This window comes from Agrilus planipennis, unplaced genomic scaffold (assembly GCF_000699045.2).
Source record: "Agrilus planipennis isolate EAB-ADULT unplaced genomic scaffold, Apla_2.0 scaffold16, whole genome shotgun sequence".
NCBI classification, from domain to species: Eukaryota; Metazoa; Arthropoda; class Insecta; order Coleoptera; family Buprestidae; genus Agrilus; species Agrilus planipennis.
The window spans coordinates 531,792-546,264 of NW_020438946.1; the positions used below are offsets into that span (position 1 = coordinate 531,792).

The 14,473-nt window shown below is 30.6% G+C and overlaps 2 protein-coding genes across 3 annotated transcripts in view; both read right to left on the reverse strand.

Moving 5' to 3' along the window:
* The window catches only part of LOC108744700 (thyroid receptor-interacting protein 11-like), a 37,202-nt gene that overhangs the window by 20,918 nt on the left and 1,811 nt on the right, over window positions 1-14,473 (reverse strand). The window contains exon 3 of one of the 2 annotated variants that reach the window (XM_025974703.1): window positions 5,992-6,036. In XM_025974703.1, the coding sequence (XP_025830488.1) occupies window positions 5,992-6,036 (45 nt within the window). Of the gene's footprint in view, window positions 1-3,641; window positions 3,690-5,991; window positions 6,037-14,473 lie in introns of those variants that run through there. The other variant, XM_025974704.1, reaches the window with a different exon arrangement.
* Window positions 12,076-14,362, reverse strand: LOC112904526 (ras-related protein Rab-10-like). Its single transcript, XM_025974706.1, has 4 exons — window positions 14,152-14,362; window positions 13,755-13,954; window positions 13,605-13,694; window positions 12,076-13,454 (listed from the first exon to the last, which is right to left on the reverse strand). The coding sequence occupies exons 1-4, from the start codon at window positions 14,276-14,278 to the stop codon at window positions 13,260-13,262; spliced, it is 612 nt and encodes a 203-aa protein (XP_025830491.1). The 5' UTR covers window positions 14,279-14,362; the 3' UTR covers window positions 12,076-13,259.

Consider the following 14,473-nt stretch of genomic DNA (forward strand, 5'->3'; position numbering starts at 1 on the left):
ATGGGGGTTGAAAGTTGATTATTTTGACAATTTTCATACACTATAATTCAAATAAAATTCAATAAAAAAAATATTTTCAAGCGGGTGGAGGTGGGGGATCGAAAGAGGGTGGTCACTTGAACAAAACCCGATAACCTAACCTAACCTAACGTACCCTATTGATAAAGATATTTAAATAATGTTTTATATAACTTCCTCAATATTTTTATGTATTTTTCATTAGTTTTACCTTTGAATATTGTTGAAGAATGACTATATAAATATTTACATGCCTAGAAATGTATAAAAATTGGTATATTTATTAACTTTGAACCCCTATAACCTTTTATGGGGGTGAGACCGCCACGAACTTTTTATGGTAAAGTGGTGGAGACCTCCTCCTTCGATCCTCCCCATCCCAACCCCCTTCGGGGGTGGGGGCCATCATCTAGACCTTTACCAAAAAAGTTTGTCTGCGACCCGAAAAAGGACTCGAGAATAAGAGTTGCCAATTCCAAAAATATATGTTGCAGAAATAGGACAACAAAAATATATTTGGAATTATTTAATATTTACATTATCTGCTAATTACGCAGGGAGATTGTTTAATGACCTGATCGGCACCCTCCCCAGAATTACCAATTGATCATTGAGGAAGTAAAAAGCGGTGCGAAATGTACGGATTGCGAAGTGTCCCATATTCGTGTCTCAACTTGCCATTCACTACAGACACTTCTTTCGTGTTCTANTAAAATTATAAAAAAGAAATCAAACCTGTCTAGGTATGACCATAAAAAATAAAAAAATATGATCGTGTAAATGTACATGCTGTCGATTCGATTTGTGGTCCTTTTATAACATTAGTTGGTTGAGGGAGAGATTATAGCTAAACGTGTTAATATCAGTCGACACTCTGGGATCACAATTACCCAGAATTACCAGCTGATATTTAACGTGCAGCTATACCCAAATAAAGTTAGCAAATCAAAATGATATCGTCCTTACAAAATAAAAAATAATATTAACTGAACCTTTACTTTTAAACACTTTTTCATGAAAACAAGGCACGGCCCATCTGACAAAGCTGTTAATTTAACTTTATTTTATTAACAACTAAAAGTTTTGTTTAAAAATGAAAATAAATGTTATGGTTAAAGCTTTTTAGCTTATACAAATAAATAAGCAATAAAAATTAATTTCATCATTCAAAGTGATTTTAAGTGACAGTATTACCCCGTCTTCGTCTGCTTCCATGTCCGTAAACATGTGCGATGGATTGTTTGCNCCTCCTCATAACTTTTAGGAAACCCCAAAGGGGGTGGGGGCCATCATCTAGAACTTTACCAAAAATAATTTATTTTCCTACAAAGTCTTCTATTAACTCAATACATTTAGTCCGTCTTTTTTCTAAACCCAGGATTCCCTTACAAGAAAATCATTCTCTTTACTCTCCCAAAGCGTCTCAACAGCGACCATCACTTCTTTATCGTCTTCTTTCTTGTCTCGAAGGTGTTCTTTAAGTCGAAGAAAGAGGTAGATGTCACTGGGAGCTAGATCTGGCGAAAAGGGCTGGTGTTCTAGGAGCGAATTGTCTTGTTGAAACAGTACTCCAGTTTGAAATTTGGCGCCTCTTTTGTCTTTAATGGCCTCCCATAATCTTCAAACTTGGTCTAGGTATTAAGAACCTAAGATAGTGGCTCCCTTTTCCTAATATTCCACTATTATTATTGCATCAGGGTCCCAAAAAATAGGACGCCATAGTCTTTCCCGTTAAACAGTTTAAAATCGTGGATCTAGGTCTTGCCCATGTTCACGAAATGTGACAAAAACTTTTATTGATCTACTTGGAATTTTTCGAGATTCATTCTCGAAATGTCGACTCGTTTTTTCTTTTGCTCGTCGGTTAACATCCTGGGTACCCAACGCAAGGATTCTACGAACGCTGTCATATGAGATCCCTGTGGCCTTAGCTACATGTCTGATGGTCATTTTTATCACAATGTTTATCTTCAATGGATATTCTGCCTACCTTAAACTCCTTGCCCCAATATGTAACTGTAGAATATGGAGGGCCAAGTCCCTCAATATTTCCACTATGTATGTCTTTGGTAGACATTTTCTTCAACCTACTCCCCGGAATCGTGGTATATTTTAACGATTTTTTATGCCGATCTCGTGGGTATAAATAATAATAATAAAAATAAACAAAAAAAATCCTTTGGATTTTCATGCGGACTGGAAATAATCGATTGTCATTACTTTTGGATCACTCCCCATATATTGAAAACAGATTTACTTATCAAAATGATGGAATACTAGATACGATTATCGTAAACCGAATTAATACTGCCAATATCTTGATATACCAACTTGCTTTTAACTATCTAGGGCGTGCTGATGAAAACTAATAAGTGTAAAATCGCGATACGTATGTTACAGTTTTGATAAATGGCTGGTCAATTGCAGTTTTTTAATACTAGACGCTCGATGTGGAGATTTTTGTAAAATTAGTACGATAAGATACTGGCGATAGGTACAAATAATGGTGGTCCACTTTATCCTTTAATATCCTTCCACATGTGCAAGTTTTATTTTTCATTAAAAAAAAAAAATAATATCACATAAAATCCACCATTAAGTTAACCGAAATATTAAATTCTATGATTGCTTGTTACGAAACCGTTTATAAAAACAGATGAACAACCAATTCTGGGAATGCAATAATATCCTGTGCATCCGTTATTCTGTATGATATGGCTTCGTTAGCGAAAATACTAATTACAGCATTGTAATATCGTGCATGCAGCTGAATTCATAGATAATAGGCTGGGTTAGATACGTTGGCAGTTGACAAAACAATTCAGTCTTGTTTAGGGTTCCGTACCCCAAAAGAACCCTTACAGGATCATTCGGTGCCTGTCAGTTGTCTGTTTACGTAGTGTCGTGAAATTTGACAAAAAGAAATGTCTCATAACAGAAGTAAAGAGAAAATTCCGAAAACCGTAAATTTATATGTAGTTACATCACAAAAAAAATAATTTGTTAATTGTAATATTTTAATTATACGTTTTGGGTACTGATTTTAGGGAGAAACTTACCCGGCAAAGGCGGGAAAGACCCGAATTACAGTCACAGACAAATTATTCGCATACGTAAAAGTTTATGGGGAACCCTTTTGTCCTACTGGTATTTTTTTTACTATTAATCTTAAAAAATATAAACGTTATAGGTATTTTCTATTCTCATCCGCTATTATTAATGTTACCACGTAAGTGTGTTTACCAAAAGGGCTTGCTATCTACCGGTGAAATAGTCATTGTTTACGTAAAACATATATCCGTGATAATCTACGGAAATACATCCCGTACAAGAACCGTTATAAATTATTTGATTACCTCCCCACCAGGGTTAGGTAATAGTCTTTTTACTTTAAAATCCCCTATTTCCGTTCGCTAAATAATTCGTAATTTTTTATTACTTTCTTAAATACTTTTAATGTATTTTCAAAAATATTTTTAATAAAAGTATACCAAAACGTTTTAAAAATATATGAATTTTATGTTCGTAATTAGGTATTAGGTAACAAGAATAAATATATACATAGAAATACATATGTAAAAAAATTGAAATGGTAGATGTAAAGTAAAATAGGGAAAACTTACCAAAGGGCACCAATTTTTTTTCGTCAAACGAAGAGTAATCTACAGCAACAATATTGATGAAATTGTGTAAAATAAATTCATCAGGTGCTTTTATAGAGTAGGTGGTTACCATGAGAAACTGTGATAAAACCACCCTATTTATTATTAAAGACCTAATCTCCACTGTTTGATCATTTGCTAAACAAATATTGATAACCGAACTGGATGGGTTCTTTTAGAAGAACAAAATCAATAGCAAAATGCGTATAAATTTGCAACAAATGGCTACGATTTTGTCGCCATACATATCTACATATCTACATATCAATGTTGATGATTCGAAGAAATAGGAAATGTGATGAGATGACGAATAGTTTAATGACTTATTGTTAGACGTTTACATACAACTGATTTCTTATGCTTCGCATTCTAGACATTCCATTTTGAAAAACAAATCTCGTTTCGTCGCCTTGTTTATACAGGGTGATAGGAAATTAGTCGTATTCCTCTCGGGAAAAGCAACTAACTTGGAACGATTCTTCTAACACTTGGGGGGTTGGAAATGGGCCATTTTCGGGAAAATATACTAAGAATTTTTAAAATCTAACCGAAAATTTTGTCTTTTAGGTTTAGGAAGGTTGGCCAATTAGTAAGTTATCAAACCATGGAAAAAATCAGGCCAAAAAGGGAATTAAATTTTTAGTTCACAAAATTCCGATTTTTGTAGAACAGATTTTCTCGAAATTGGCGCATTTCCGACCACCAAGTGATAAAGGTTAAATCATTTCAAATTAGTGATAGTTTTTTCTACCAAAAGGAATACGAACAATTTCCTGTCACCCTATATTTAGAAACTGCTAAAAATTTTAATTCAAAAACTGTTGCTGTTATGGTATTCAACTTTCATTTTTAATCGTTGTGATTTCTTGTTTTTTGTTTATTAATGAATCCGTCTAGGTGCATATTTTTCGCATAAGTTCCCCCTGCCGGATTTCATAAATTAAATTTCTAGAAAAACCAATTTTCGATAGATAACACTTCAATGTACGTAAGGACTATTGCTTTGTAGTTATTAAAAACTCCTTTTAGATGTATTTAGGTTAGTCGTTATGATTTTATTACTAGCCATTTATCGATAGATAACAAACAAAAAATCGAACTGCATTTTTTTTAACTGCAAAGTTTTTTATTATATACAATACACATCAGTGGCGCACAAATGTAAATGTTAAGAAAATAGATTTTTTTTTAAATTTTGGTTAAACAAAATTTTCACGTAGTCTAATGCAAGAAATTGAATTACATTCGAAAGAAAACAAAAATCGTTCCATTTGAAAAGTAAAACTTCTAGTTTCGTAGTTTAATTACTGTTTTATACATATAATTTGTTGTTAGTTGAGTACTTGAACAGCCGGTGTCACAAAATATTTTGATCTTTTTATTATTTTTTTTTATTCTACCGTCTACATCATGTTACTTGGCTGCTGTGCCCTTTTTTAAAATGCCATAAACCAATTTATAAGTTGATAAAATAAACTGTACGTATTTTAGTATATCATATTTTATTATAATTATGTGCAGTTATATATATATAGGTGTATTGTCTATTTTTAGAAGAAAACCCCCTTTCTGTTACCAACGAAACGTTCACATAGCATAGGTGTTTTGCGTCCGTCCCTAAGTAAGGGCAAATCAAACAGTTTTATCTAATACAAACATACAGATGTTGATAATAAAACCCGCGATGATACTTTACAATAATGCATGCATTGAAAACATGGAGAGTTATATCTATACATTAAAAAAAAATATATGCACAAAGTTTACTTGGAAATATAACTTAAAAAAAATCATATAAAATTGTGGGCATAATAAATTTGATCCACGGTCAAAACGCTTTATATGCAGCGAGGGTACAAAGGTGTTTCGTTTTATTGTTAATATTTATTGGACAGCCCTATCTCAAAAGTTTATACATATAAGTATTATTATCACTTAGTGCGTGTTGTCTTTCCCTACAAATAAACAAACAAATACAAAAGTTTTCTTACGGTAGAGAGGTTACGATGTTGTAACAGAAAAATGGCCCTGCCATTTAATAATCCAAAATTTTTAATTTAAACAGTTAACAAGGAAAATTAATTACAAAATAGTGTTACATATTTTAAACTTATTGACGTTGATTGCACATAAAAAAGCTGATAACATAACATAGATTGCACGGTAATTCTGAATTAGTAATCAGTTAATTCCTGCTTTAATAGCAGTAACACGATTAATATTATTTTTTTAAATATGCATACACCATTTCCCCCTAACGTTTCTCTACATAATTAAAATTTCCCTAATTATGAATAAGAAAGTCACTTACCCTTTGTCGGCTAATGTGAGACGTTAATAATCGTAGTTGTTCAATCTAAAACGAAAAAACCACATGAATGGTATACTATCAATTGAAATAAAGCAAACAATCTCCTAAGATAAGAGCTCTTATCATGCCTTAAGTTATTTGTCGATTTAAAAAAAACACCAACTTTAAATTTACAAAAGGTCATCCACCGGTGTAGTCATCAATTATTTAGTAGAAAACGCTAGAAAAGAATTTTTTTTCTACCTTAAGTTTTAGGTTGTATCAGTAATAATAACGTTTGTTACTTTTATTAAAGGCATAATTATGTTTAAACAATAAATTGTTTCATAACAAAACGTTAGTATTAATAAATTTTTGAATGCAATTAAAAAATCCTACTCGAAGTTACTGAATTTCTTATTTCTTATGTTCAATGTTTTCACTCATTTATTTACTTTTTATAACTGAAAACATTATCTTGAGATTGAATAGGCACCCACTACACTTTTAATAGTATGCTGCGAAAAATAAACAAAAGCAAAAAAAATTAATTAACCACCAAATAATTGTGTTATGGACAAATTTCAAATATTGCTTTTATTTTGAGTTTGGTGGCGGAAACCTTTTTAACAAAAATTCTTTAACAACACATTCGTGAAGTTTAATTATTTCTTATCCACGCAAATTGAATGAATAGTCTATTAAATAAAAACTAACAGCATTGATACTATTAATTGCTCAATTAAAAAAAGTTTATAGTGTAATTAAACAAGTTTTGTCGTTGTTCTGATTTAATTTTTACGAGAAAGGATGTAAAAATTATAAATTATACGTTAATCTTACAATTATTATTTTAAACTGAAATGCTTGGATTGATTTATTAATTATTTAATTAACAACATATTCGGGATGCGGTGTACATTGGATATATCTGATCTAAAATGCAAGAAATTTCGAAATGTGAATCGCAAATATTTATGAAGGTGTGATCAAGATTTGCAAATGTGTATTTAAAAATTGTTTTTTCTATGCATATGTGTATTTAGAAGCAACCTTATATGGTTAATATACAAACATCAATGAAGATATTGAAATCAATATTGGGCGATTTCAACACAAATTGCAAAGAATAACTAAGTAGGTTTTATGACTATGAATTTGAAGAAATAATTTCTTTGTAAATTGATAGTTTAAATTGTTTTAAATCATTTTCTCTTTCTTTTTTAATAGTTNAATATCTACAGGTTGTCTCAAAACTGACATTAATTAAATGGCAAACATTTCTTGGTAGAAGTTAACAAATCACAAATCCATGTATTGTAAAACACAGAATAAACTTTTCACAAATACATTGTATACACGACTATTTCGCTACATGTAGCTTCATCAAGTAAAGGTATCGTACATTTTATATTTATTTTATTATTACAATAAGAGCTCATACAAATGTACCTCTTTTTAGCAAAAACATTATACAAATAACTTATTCTTATTGAGTTAGAAATATTCATACTAATATGAGAATTTTTTGTATGAAATTTACATATAATTATTGAATTTCTTCATTATGTTACCACACATACTCCAGTACCAAACTCGTATTTACCTACTTTTATGTTTGTGTTCGCTGATAATACAATTGTAGTACATAATCGATGCAGCCAGATGGCAGGATGTTATAATAAGAAACTGTGTTGTAAACAACAAAAAAGTATCAAAAACTGTACAACACTGATAAAAAGCATAAATTAAACAAGTAAACACAAAACTGCATCCTTGCCACACAAAAAATATACAGAAAAATGACCCCTACAAGTACAGGTTCATTATTTTATTAATTTGCAGTTCCAGTTTCACAATTACAGTTTAATAACTTACGGTTAGCTTGTGCCACGCAAAGAACTATTTGGAATATGTAATTTATATCTAATAACCCAACGGTAGAAGGTCGTCGTCTTCGTTTTTTTTATTGAATAATTACTTTTAATTAAATTGAAAATTAGATAGTGAATCGTTATGTTTTAAATATCTATTTACTTACAATATGGGGGTCCATAAAATGTCACTCAGAATTTCACATTTTTGGGCCCCTCAAGCTGTCACACTTTCAGAGAGCCCTTAGCATACATTACGTCACAAAAGCTAGCCCACCCTTCTATACATGATTTATTGTGATTAAAAATAGTAATGAGACGACTTTCTATCATGATTGAAAATTTTAAGAACTGCCAAGTTAAAAAAAAAAAAATAAAATAAAATTGATCAACTGTAAACGTCACATTTTCTTAGACCATCCCCTCTTCCCTTGTCATATATAGCCACGCTAAGCAATACCGCTCCTTCACCCCTGATCAGAGAACGTATTAAGAAAAATTACAACAGTTCATTGAAACAAAACATTAAAATCAAGATATTAGTAATCACTTTCTATTAATTTACCCTGAAGAAACCTCATTCACTAAAGTTAAAATTTTGAATTCTGAAATAATATTTATAGAAGAGGACGAAAGATGAATAATTCTGTGTTACATGATTTTTATGCCACCTATATTGCAAATAACGTATTAAATTCACTTTTTATAAAGAAACTTATAGCGCCATATGAAATAAGAGGAAATACAAAGAATCGTACATAACACTTGTTTTCTTTTTCAATTGAAATTGAGGCAGCAATAATGATTTATTAACTTTCAACGGTCTAATTCGTGCTGCATCGGTCGCCTGCTACGCTAATCGTAAAAGTGGAGTGACTACAACTTTTAATTGTCGAAAGCAAATGATATGAGACTAATTGGATATCAAAAAGGATCATTTTTTTTATTGGAATATTACATGTATTTAAATATTATTTTGAATATTATAATAAATGTTTCACACAAAAACTTAAAGTTAGACGCTGCTCGAATTTTCGATTGTTTCTAAGTGTGATCGTAAATAACAAGGTCTCGAAAAATGGTATCAAGATTCTGTAGGTGGTTAATATGAGGCTTGTGATGTGTAATTCGAGGTAGAATAATTTTTTATTTATTTAACCAACTTAAAAGAAAAACCCTGGGTCAGACTTCAGACAACATTGCTAAAATCAACACATTTATTTTGTAAGACTGTATGTTCGAATGCGAATATTATAAAGGCTAGCTCGTATCTAAAGAAGGCAAAACAAACCCAAACATCCTGTACAAGTTATCGCGAGTCTTCAATAAACAATGTTGTTTCTTAAAATATGCGTAAATATACACAAATGTGCACATGGTACACAAATACCAAGTCGTTTTCAATAAAGTAACGCAATACCTCTTAAATCTAATCATACTTAAACATTAAACTTTGATAGTTGAACAAATAATAGGTGCGCGAACATACCTCCAACAATCCGTTCGTAATGCCACATGAGTACAATACAATAATATACAATTATAATACAAACACACATGCATTTGTATCTGTATTATGGTCACGTCTGATCTCAAGTTTTCAAAAGCAAAAAATGGGGCATCGAAATAACACGCCAACGATGAGTAATCAACAAAAGAAGTACGCACTACAGTGGAACATCGGTTATAACGACAATTCTGATGTAACGTCAGTTTTTAATAAAAAGTCGCATAAAATTACCATTCAAATCAACGGTAACAATCTCGGTAATGTCGACAAAAATTAAAACTTTTATTGCTACACATCATAGTTAGTGTAGTTTCCGAAATTGTTCAGTTTATAATCCGTTAATAACTACTCTCACCGGTTATTACGTCAAAATATCTCCGGTTCATAGGGTGATGTTATAACCAAGTGCTGCTCTATTTTGATATGAATGCATTCTAAAAAAATATAGGTTTCATATTAATTCATTGTATTTGAAATGTCTTCTCTTTTAATTTCTAAATTATCGACGCGAAGTGTTTTACTTTTAAACTTTAACAACAATAATTCCGAATAGTGTGAGCCACCTTGATGCCTATCTTAATTTATTTTTTACTAATACGGACCATTCGTTATTGTAACATATAAAAACTGAGTTTGCTTGTAAGTTATTGCGACTATGATAAAACACGGGGACTTTTTATTTAAATTAATTCCAGGGAGGTATTAAGTGTAAGCGTTCAGATAACTTTCCCATAAAAACAAATGGACTTACGATTAAAAATGGAAACCGCCCAACACTTGAGCATACTACTACATAAAACCATTAAAAAAATTATCGATAATCGAACTAACAAACGCCAATAAAATAAAACAGTATAAACATTTTTTTTTATATTAACAACTGATTTAGGCATATACATACTTTTTTGCGAACGCATTATAATGTGTATGTGTCCAATAGTATAATAGTGTTATTAATAAATAAAATCAGGTATAATGTTGTAACAAAAAAACACGTACCTTTAAATCACGTTTTAAAAAAAAAGTCTTCAACAGGAAAAAACAATAACAAACGCACATCGCGTACGCATTGTTGCGATAGGTACTTTTTTTTTATTATGAGATGCATTTTTTTTTTGTTTATGACTCGCACTTGTTTCTTACAATAAAGCCACCGTACAACAAATTCAACCGCGTTCAAACAGGTACGAAGTCAAAGGTAACTGGATTACGAGACATAATAATATAATACATGTATGGTGTAAATGAGTTGGCTAAAGCTGAAAAGCGCAATCAGCGTGCGCACAATGCGCATGTTCCCGCGATAAGAAACAATAATACAGAGCCTACTCGTCTATGTACTGCTACCCGCATTTCTGTTCGTTTTCCTATTGAAATTCCGTTGAAAATAATAATGTTTTCAACTAACTAATCGTATGAACCAATACCACTGGCTGGAACCCATTGTTGCTGAGCACGTTTTGAAATTTTTCGAGTAACGAAGAATGGAAAACAGCCATTTTAAAAACTAACTATATGTACCTACTTAAAGTTGTTACCTACCAGTCGAGGCTTGTAGTTGAAATAGGTGGGGATGTTGCCTGTTTTAAAATTGTGTAAAAGGAAACAAATGCCATACACACGCAAAAGTAAAAAAAAAATTCCCTTCCACCAGCACGCCAGGGTCGGCGTTGCGATAACGCAGTGCTGTTTCTTCCATACAACGTTCAGGTTGTATGTGCGCATGTGCACAACAGTTAAACGCCACGCCTTTGGAACTGCGAAGCAGACAGTTCCACACAAAGATTTCTGTATCTTTTTCATGAATTAGGGGAATGCCAGCTGACATGAACCTTAATAAGTATATACATGCATACATAAGGGTGTCATAACGAATGGAATACCTATGTAAGAGGGTGTGATTCAAAAGTAATAAACGATGTTTATTTAGAGTTAAAAAATAAGGTAAATGTCTAGATGGTGGATGGGATCGAAAGAGGAGGTCACCNCACAACATTATTAATGAAATGCAACCATTTTCTTTTTAGAAATATATGTACAAATAATATAAATGTTTCCCTTTATTTGTTATCATGCCATTTAAATATAATATTGAGAAAGTCTCTGCCTCTTTTTGCAGCCTGAAGTATCTATGCTGAAATGCTTTTACAGAAATGGAGACAAAAGTTGATCAAACATTTTCCAATCAACTCTTTTTTCCATTTGAAATTGTTAAACCAATAAGAATTAAAAGGAAAAATTAAAGTTAATATAAGTTACAGGCAGTATACCGCCATCTACTGCTAACTGTAGTACATAATTTGTATTTCATATACTTAAAAAAGTCCTTATAAAAAAATAACGTTATCTTGGTAAAGAACCATAAAGTATTAAACTAAAAATTACATTTGATCCTCTTATGAAACTTTTTATACATTTGAAATGTTAGCAGAGGATCGCCCAAAAGTAATAGTCGATAGAAAAATATTGCGTAATGTAGTATCCGACGATATGTTGAAAATGTGGTAGAGATACAAAATAATGATGTAAAAGATAATCAGCTAAAAGAGAAATTTTCATCATCTCAAACGAAAGTCGTATTCCGAAGACGAAACTCACGTTTTTGTTTAAACTGAGTCGATCCTGCGCTATTTTCCCATCTTGACTTCGTAGATATCGAAAATTTACCTCTTTTAGTTAGACGCATTAGAAAAAAGAATAATAATACACAGACTACAAAAATAACAAAGCAATTGGTATATTAACACTCATTTATAGTAAATTACAATGAAAGCTTAAACTTATAATAATGGCAAATTAAGTATTTGAAAACATATTTTAGCTCAATATTCCAACCAATTGAGAAAAAAACGTTTTACACAAAATAAATTTATCCTCCAATGCATATTATTTAAAAACATTTTACATACCTTTTCAAGTAGGTATAGAAAAAATATTGGAAATTACTATTACAATTTATAAATATTGCAGATCTTTGCCAATGTGTACAATGTAATGGTAGCGACAAGAAGGCAATTTATGAATACAAAGTCATTTTTTGTTTTAACAAGTTTGAAGTTGCAAAAGTTTATATTAAGGTGTACAATTTTTCTTGATAAGTTAAAAAAAAATGATTACACATAAATAAAAAATGTAGATGAGTATCTAATTTAAATTTTAATATTTGATTTGCATATTATAAAGTATGACTGCAAAAAAGTGAAGTACATAATTTTGAAAATTTTAATTTACTACGACTAACGAAACACTTCGTATATCAAAAATAAAGTTAAGAGCATTTTTTCATGATTATACAGTACATTAATTATGTGAATTTAAACCAAAAATTTATTTTGGTGTTTTGGTCATTCATGTTTAAGTTATAAAATTCAGATTCTGAGATCAGTAACACAGTTGATAAATAGAAAAAAAAAAAATACAACCTTCAAACCTGTGTATGACTAGTCATGAGAATTTACTATTACAAAGCTCCTTCATTCAACATCCATTTTATATTGAACATTCCCCATAATTAATATATACATTCTTTACAACCTTAAAGCAGACATCTATTAAGCAAATAACATATTTCCCTACGAGTTCTTATTGTGCTTCCTTATATGAACAAAACAATATTCCTGTTATCTTTTCATTCTCTTAATAAATTAATACGTATTACAAAGGTTACGATGTTCAAGGAGAAAAAAATCTTCCTGTACGAAAACTAAATTACAAAAATATATATAAACAAACTATTAATCTCGTTCCTTAATCCAAAATGAGTTGAAGAAAAATAAGGAAAAAGAGAGATTAAGTAACTGCATAATCAACACAATCCTACAAAATATACTCAATTTCATATTCTACAATAAAATTCACAAAAATTGAATATCATTGAGTAAAACGTTTAGGACTTAAATTATGGCTTATTTATTGCAGCACGAGCCTGTGGTGCTTGACTGTTGTCTTCTATCTACAGTAACTCTGTCGACATGATCACCAGGTTCTCTTCCTGCTGTTTTATCTAATATTGCTTCTGCTAACTCATTAAATGCTCGATCTATATTTATACTTGCCTTGGCTGATGTTTCCATAAATCTTATCCCATGTTCTCTGGCCACCTAATTTATATTAAAAAGATCACCCATATTAAATATCTGTATACTAAATAATAATAATCAACTGCTAATGTATGCTTTTTATAATTACTAATATATGTTTTGTAATAAGTAAATTACTAGAATTATAAACACAAGATTTGTAAGACTTACAGCTTCTCCCCTTTCCTTACTAACAGCTCTTTTGTCTTCCATATCACATTTATTCCCTAATATCATTTTCTCAACATCTTCATTAGCATGCTAATAAAATACAGATTAAGGAATATGTAACTCACTGATTATATTTAATTTTGTACTTACCTCATCTATGTTTCTTAGCCATTTTATTATATTTTCAAAACTTTTTTCATTTGTTATATCATAAACCAGCATAATTCCCATGGCACCTCTGTAATAAGATGTAGTGATAGTGTGGAATCTTTCTTGTCCTGCAGTATCCCATATTTGTAACTTTATTTTCTTTCCTCTTAATTCAACGGTCTTTATTTTAAAATCTATGCCTAAAATAAAAAACAATTAAATGGTGCCTGACCTCACCCTGTATTTATAAATAACGTGATAACAATGAAATTGCAAAGGATTTTAAGAATTGAACATTTTTGGGAAAATATTCAATAAATAAAACTGCAATGATTATTAAACATGAAAAAGGCATGAATATGTTATAATTAAAAATTTAAACAAAAAATTTACGTACCAATAGTTGAAATAAAGGTAGTCGTAAATGCATCGTCAGAAAATCTGAACAATATGCAAGTTTTACCAACACCAGAATCTCCTATTAACAGCAATTTAAAAAGTAAATCATAGGTCTTTTTTGCCATTTTTAATTAAACGTAATTTATAATTTTGACGTTCGCTTGACGAACAAATTATTTCATACATTCAACAGTTACTACCACATTGAAAAAACACTGATGAAAATAACTAGAGTAAATTACATTATAAAGTTAAATGTTACTAAAATTAAGTCGCAATCACTTTTTATTTGTATATTCAGTTAAAACTAAGTTATGCTT

Bases quoted from the DNA above. Each gene is read 5' to 3' on its own strand.
- LOC112904526 (XM_025974706.1), bottom strand. From the start codon at position 14,278: ATGGCAAAAAAGACCTATGATTTACTTTTTAAATTGCTGTTAATAGGA. The intron at 13,955-14,151 runs GTACGTAAATTT...TTTTTATTTTAG, and splicing joins TACCTTTATTTCAACTATTG to GCATAGATTTTAAAATAAAG. The intron at 13,695-13,754 runs GTAAGTACAAAA...GTATTTTATTAG, and splicing joins GGCTAAGAAACATAGATGAG to CATGCTAATGAAGATGTTGA.